The 6,771-nt window shown below is 44.8% G+C and overlaps 1 protein-coding gene across 1 annotated transcript in view; it reads left to right on the top strand.

Annotated features, from left to right (window-relative positions):
• Positions 1–784: 784 nt before the first annotated feature.
• The window catches only part of vegfc (vascular endothelial growth factor c), a 72,546-nt gene continuing 66,559 nt past the window's right edge, over positions 785–6,771 (top strand). Inside the window, 1 exon segment of the mRNA XM_023979771.2 lies at positions 785–1,329. Coding sequence (XP_023835539.1) covers positions 1,201–1,329 — 129 coding nt within the window. The 5' untranslated portion in view covers positions 785–1,200.

Below are 6,771 nucleotides of genomic sequence, written 5' to 3'. Positions count from 1 at the left end.
GAGAGACTGCCCTGATCTCTCTCTCTCTCTCTCTCTCTCTCTCTCTCTCTCTCTCTCTCTCTCTCTCTCTCTCTCTCTCTCTCTCTCTCTCTCTCTCTCTCTAATTTCAATTCAAGTGGCTTTACTGGCATGGTAAACATATGTTACATTGCCAAGGCAAGTGAAATTGATAAACAAAAGTGAAATAAACAATAAAAAGTGAACAGTAAATATTACACACCCAGGTTCTCACTCTGATGATGCTATACTCWTGTTGGGCAGCGTTTCTGTAAATGATTTCGTTCTAAATTCCCACACCGAACCCACACAAATCTGGTTAAATGAAGTATAAAGCCTAAGACATATGGCAGTGCCCCGTGGCGTGGATTACATTAAATAACTCGTAAATCAAACCATATGAGAATATTGTAGTAAAGTAATCTATTATATACTTAATGTGTCAGGCTTGAGATTATAAATCCCCACTTGCATGATGATATGGATTGTTATGGGTTAAATCAAATCTGTAAGTCATTAGTAGCGGCCACAGAATGCACCTTGCAAAAGTTTGTAATGATGGCAATACAGGGAAATTAATCTTATCCTTKGGGTTTGATAATTGGTAAAAGTGTTGACTCGTGGCGATATTAGGCATAGTTCTGCTATATAAACATGTAGTAGTCAGTGTACAACCATTGAAATACAGCAGGGACATTTCACTCCGCATGTTGAGTCCATAAGGGATTCGTCTCCAACGTCTCCAAGAGAAGGTGCGCGTGTCCCAACTCATATTTCTAGTAGTAAATTGCAGCTATTCRGTGGAGAAACAGACTGAGCTGCTGGAAAGAAAAAACGCATGCAGGGGGAGGAGGAAAATCTAGTGACACCGTGAAATTGKATTGAACATGCCATTCTCTGCTCCGAGGACGTTCATGCTCCCCAAACTCTCATCTGCTCGCTGGGTGGATGCCGCGGCCGACAGAAGTTTGACGCAGAAAGCTCACACGTGAAAAGAGTTGCCTCCAGCAGCTTTCGTTTCACGGAGAAAATAACGGCCTTATTTTTGCCTGTCATCATCGCACCATCATTTTTATGACAGTGGTCTCACGAAAATTCGGATATCTGATGCGCTATTAATTTTCTTTGGAGGAAAAAGAACTTGACCAAAAGAGGTCAACAAATAAGGAGTACGTTTTTTTGCTCCGGATAAAGYCTTCTAAAATGCACTTATTTGGAATATCTGTTCTCCTTGCCAATTCAGCGATTCTCTACGCAAATCTAGCCAGTGAAGCGAGTCATGAATTCAGTCATGATTATAATGATTATGATCAGGATCAAGGGGATGAATCGGTATGTATTTGGATACATGTTTTCTATTTAACGCCCGCTATTTATATTACTTTACGCATTACTATTATGCATTGTAAATTATTGATATTCAAAAACATTTTAACATTATATTGGGGAATGTGGGATGAAGCAGAGGGTATACAAGTCATAATATTWGACTTTCCACAAATTTGGTGATGATGTAAGTTACTGAACTTTCACTACCGTACAGTGTGTAGTGAATATAGACATCACTGAAACAAGGGGCACATCAACAGGAGGTCATTTAATCGAACTTTTAATGGGAAAATGGGAAAAAGGCTCGGGATACATGGCATTTTATTACAGGGAATGATATTTATCTCCAGCTGGGGGGGGGGGGGGGCTATCATGGATGAGATGGAGCGAGAGAGCAGTGAGAATTCCTCACAATGAAAGGATGCAGAGGAGATTAGAGAAGAGCACTTTCAAATTAGCAGAAGAAAGGGGGTGGAGGCAGGTGTCACGTGTCAAAACCTGTGGGGGCTTCAGTGTGTGTGTGTGTGTGTGTGTGTGTGTGTGTGTGTGTGTGTGTGGTGTGTGTGTGTGTGTGTGTGTGTGTGTGTGTGTGTGTGTGTGTGTGTGTGTGTGCCTCAGAGTGTGTGTGTGGTGTGTGTGTGTCTGTGTGTGTGTGTGTGCCTCAGAGTGTGTGTGTGTGTGTGTGCCTCAGTGCGTGTGTGTGTTTGTGTGTGTTCTCAGTGTGTGTGTGTGTGTGTGTGTTTGCCTTCGTCTGTGTGTGTGCCTCAGTGTGTGTTCCTCAGTGTGTGTCTGTGTGTGTGTGTGTTCCTCAGAGTGTGTGTGTGTGTGTGTGGTGTGTGTGTGTGTGTGTGTGTGTGTGTGTGTGTGTGTGTGTGTGTGTGTGTGTGTGGTGTGTGTGTGCCTCAGAGTGTGTGGTGTGTGTGCCTCAGTGCGTGTTCCTCAGTGTGTGTGTGTGTTTGTGTGTTCCTCAGTGTGTGTCTGTGTGTGTGTGTTCTCAGAGTGTGTGTGTGTTTCCTCAGTGTGTGTGTGTGTGTGTGTGTGTGTGTGCTCAGGTGTGTGTGTTGTGGTGTGTGCCTCAGTGCGTGTTCTCAGTGTGTGTGTGTGTGTTGTGTGTGTTCCTCGTGTGTGGTGTGTGTGTGTGTGGTGTGTGCCTTCGTCTGTGTGTGTGCCTCAGTGTGTGTTCCTAGTGTGTGTCTGTGTGTGTGTGTCCTCAGGTGTGTGTGTGTGTGTTTGTTCCTCAGTAGCAGTAAGAGATAAGGAGACAGGGATAATCTTAAACGTGGCTATTTGATCGTTATATATGACACTTAGTTGGTGGGATTAACACTGCTACTAGTTGATCTTTAGTGTCTCAAATAAGCCTGCAGCTGTAATGATGCACTGAAAACACAAGTTCTCATTCTTACATCTCCTTCTCCTTTCTCTCTCTCTGTGTGTGTGTGTGTGGTGTGTGTGTGTGTGTGTGTGGTGTGTGTGTGTGGTGTGTGTGTGTGTGTGTGGTTGTGTTGTGTGTGTGTGTGTGGTGTGTGTGGTGTGTGTGTGTGTGTGTGGTGTGTGTGTTGTGTGTTAAGTAATGATCTTGTTATGTACTCCCATTGGCTCATAAAGGTTATTTACAGTCTACGTCTTTATGACCTGAACAAACAAATGTCCTGTCTGGATAGTTTCACTTCCAGTACCTACCTCTGATATCAGTAGTATCATTCTGGTTTATGAAATTCACTGAAATAATGACCTCATATGCCATACATTTAGAAAATCTAATGAAAACATGTAACACCTCCCATAGGAACTGGGGTGATTGTCTGAGTGTGTGTGTGTGTGTGTGTTGTGTGTGTGTGTGTGTGTGTGTGTGTGTGTTGTGTGTGTTGTGTGTGTGTGTGTGTGTGTGTGTGTGTGTGTGTGTGGTGTGTGTGTGTGTGTGTTGTGTGTGTGTGTGTGTGTTCGGTGTGTATGTAATCACAGTTATGTTAACCCCCTTGAGTCGTTATCAAATTAAAAGTAATTAAGACACATTTCATCAGAATTCAAAGACTACATGTTCAACCATATACTGTATACATTTTTTTATCCAAGCGGGAGGTATTTATCCTATGGTGACTATGGTTACGATACAGCGATGAATATTTTGACCAATAACTGCACTGGAACCCTGACCATGTGTGATTGTATAGTAGAAACACATCCTGTGGAGGTTCAGTGTGTTTCTTCTTCAACACGCAAAATACATTTCAATTATTAACCCACACTGCTCGCGCGCATAACGAGCGTCTGTGTTGCCAAGGGCTAAAATAGAGTCAGTTCGTCCTGGGATATAAACATTGAGTTGTTATTTTACCTGATATGCACAAGGTCCTCTACTCTGCCAATGAATCCACATATAAAACGGTCAACCAACTCGTTTTTAGTCATCTCTCCTCCTTCCAGGCTTTTTCTCTCTCTTGACTTTATATTGCGATTGGCAACTTTCATAAATTAGGTACATTACCCCACTGACCTCGTTCGTCTTTCAGTCACCCACGTGGGTACAACCAATGAGGAGATGGCACGTGGGTACCTGCTTCTATAAACCAATGAGGAGATGGTGTGAGGCAGGACTTTGCAAGCCGATCTGCGTCAGAAATAGAACTGACTTCTATTTTAGCCCTTGGCAACGCAGATGCTCGTTGGCGCGAGCAGTGTGGGGGCAATAATTGAATAACATGTATGTCTTCATTTATTTTGCCACGCTCGCGACGTGAGTGGTGTAGTCAGCCTGTAACTCACCTAGAACTAGAAGTCATCTGGCTGCATCACTCAGTGTTGGATTCACACACACACGTGTCGAAGTGAGACATCCACTTCGAAAGAGTACTGAGGATGAATGGCTGTTCTAATGGGGCTAGAGAGTAGAACGAGGCTGGGTTGAGGGGGTGAATGAGGGGTGAATGAGGGGTGAATGGGAGTAGGGGGTGCTGTTAGGGATAAGAGGGGCGGCTGTAATTTGTGGTCACCTTGAGGTTTGGATCTGACTTCAATCCAACCGTAGCGTAGACCTTTGTGCATGCTGGTGGGTCTGTCTCAATAGTCTGGTCTTGATAATTGGTCTGTAGCTATTTCATGTTGAAACATTGCTTGCTTTGTGACTGTTTGCTTTATTACACACACACACCTCTGTAAGGGGGGCTCTTGGTAGTGTAAGTACAGGAGGCCTGGGTGTTTGTGTTACAGTTGGTGAAGAATACAGGGTGAAAACCTCCTGAGGTGACGAAGCGCACAGACCTGGAGTGTTAGAGAGTGGCTGTGGGATAGGGTCCATTACCTACTGCTCCCTAAGACAATGGACCTGACCTGGACTTAGCACTTAGCCTAGCTTCACACTGTGTTGTTAAGGGGAATCCCTCTGGACATTGTAAGATAGGGCCCCTGTATAGAGAGAACCCCTAGCTCCTTGACCAACCTTTACCCCCTAGGCTAGTGCACCCTGTATAGAGACAACCCCTAGCTCCTAGCCCAACCTTTACCCCCCAGCAGACAATTTTATCCAAAGCAACTTACAGTCAGTCATGTGTGCATACATTTCATGTTTGGGTGGTCCGGGGAATCGAACCCACGACCCTCGCGTTACAACACCATGCTCTACCAACTGAGCTACAAAGGACCACTAGCCAGTCCTCCCAGATATACTCAAGAGACTAGGTAGGGAGTGGGAGTTAAGGAGTGTTTCCTGTCTTCTCCATGACAGTCAGGGTAGTATGTGAAGAGACTAGGTAGGGAGTAGGGGTTAAAGGCTGTTTCCTGTCTTCTCCATGACAGTCAGTGTAGTGTGTGAAGTAATCCATTGTTCTCGTAAGCCCAACAGTTAGATCCCAGGTTCTCTCACATGGATCCTGTCTTCTCCATGACAGTCAGGGTAGTATGTGAAGAGACTAGGTAGGGAGTAGGGGTTAAAGGCTGTTTCCTTGTCTTCTCCATGACAGTCAGGGGTAGTATGTGAAGAGACTAGGTAGGGAGTAGGGTGTAAAGGCTGTTTCCTGCTCTTCTCCATGACAGTCAGGGTAGTATGTGAAGAGACTAGGTAGGGGGTAGAGGTTAAAGGCTGTTTCCTGTCTTCTCCATGACAGTCAGGGATGTTGTGAAGAGACTAGGTAGGGAGTAGGGGTTAAAGGCTGTTTCCTGTCTTCTCCATGACAGTCAGGGTAGTATGTGAAGAGACTAGGTAGGGAGTAGGGGTTAAAGGCTGTTTCCTGTCTTCTCCATGACAGTCAGGTAGTATGTGAAGAGACTAGGTAGGGAGTAGGGGTTAAAGCTGTTTCCTGTCTTCTCCATGACAGCAGGGTAGTATGTGAAGAGACTAGGTAGGGAGTAGGGGTTAAAGGCTGTTTCCTGTCTTCTCCATGACAGTCAGGGTAGTAGTGAAGAGACTAGGTAGAGAGTAGGGGGTAAAGGCTGTTTCCTGTCTTCTCCATGACAGTCAGGGTAGTATGTGAAGAGACTAGGTAGGGAGTAGGGGTTAAAGGCTGTTTCCTGTCTTCTCCATGACAGTCAGGGTAGTATGTGAAGAGACTAGGTAGGAGAGTGGGTTAAAGGCTGTTTCCTGTCTTCTCCATGACAGTCAGGTACTATGTGAAGAGAAAAGGCAGGGGAGTAGGGGGTTAAAGCGCGGTTTCCTGTCTTCTCCATGACATCAGATGTTGTGTGTGTGAAGTAAATCCGTTGTTCTCGTAAGCCCAACAGTTAGATCCCAGGTGGAAGCGATGACCTCACAGCTGCTTTCCTCAGCTCGACTTTATCTCCAGGTTACTCTGTTACACAACCCACCTGTCCCAACTCCTAGTCTTACGACGGTATATCACACCTCTTTTCACACTTATCCGTTTTCACCAAGAAAGACACCGAGACAGAGTATCAAACATGAGCTAGATGAGTTGTTGACATAAGGTTGTAGGGTTTGGATGTGTTATAGGCGAAGGGAGAGAGGGTCAAAGTTCAGCTGTCCTTCGAGTTAGGACACTGTTGCAATTACAGTCAGTATTACAAGAGTGCTGTCACGTTTATGGCCAACTAGCCATTCAATGTGGTTATGAAATGTCTACAATGGCATGTATTTGAGTGCCTGCCAAAAAAAACTTGTCAGAGGTTCATTGGAGTATATGGGAGACTCAAGCACTGGTTACAATAAGAGGACAAAAATATTAACAATTATATACAAGGCATTTTTCTTTACATGATGTTGATGTTGCTTCAGAACAATTGAGTTAATGCTTAGACGCCTTAATGTAAACATGCCTGTACCCACCCAGGAGTACAATGCTCTCACTCTCTCCATCTCTCTCCCACACAAACATGTTTATCTCTCTTCTCTCTCTCTCTCTCTCTCTCTCTCTCTCTCTCTCTCTCTCTCTCTCTCTCTCTTCTCTCTCTCTCTCTCTCTCTCTCTCTCTTCTCTCTCTCTCTCTCTCTCCT

The sequence above is a fragment of the Salvelinus sp. IW2-2015 genome, linkage group LG34 (assembly GCF_002910315.2).
Source record: "Salvelinus sp. IW2-2015 linkage group LG34, ASM291031v2, whole genome shotgun sequence".
NCBI lineage: Eukaryota > Metazoa > Chordata > Actinopteri > Salmoniformes > Salmonidae > Salvelinus > Salvelinus sp. IW2-2015.
This window is presented reverse-complemented; position numbering and strand designations above follow the sequence as displayed.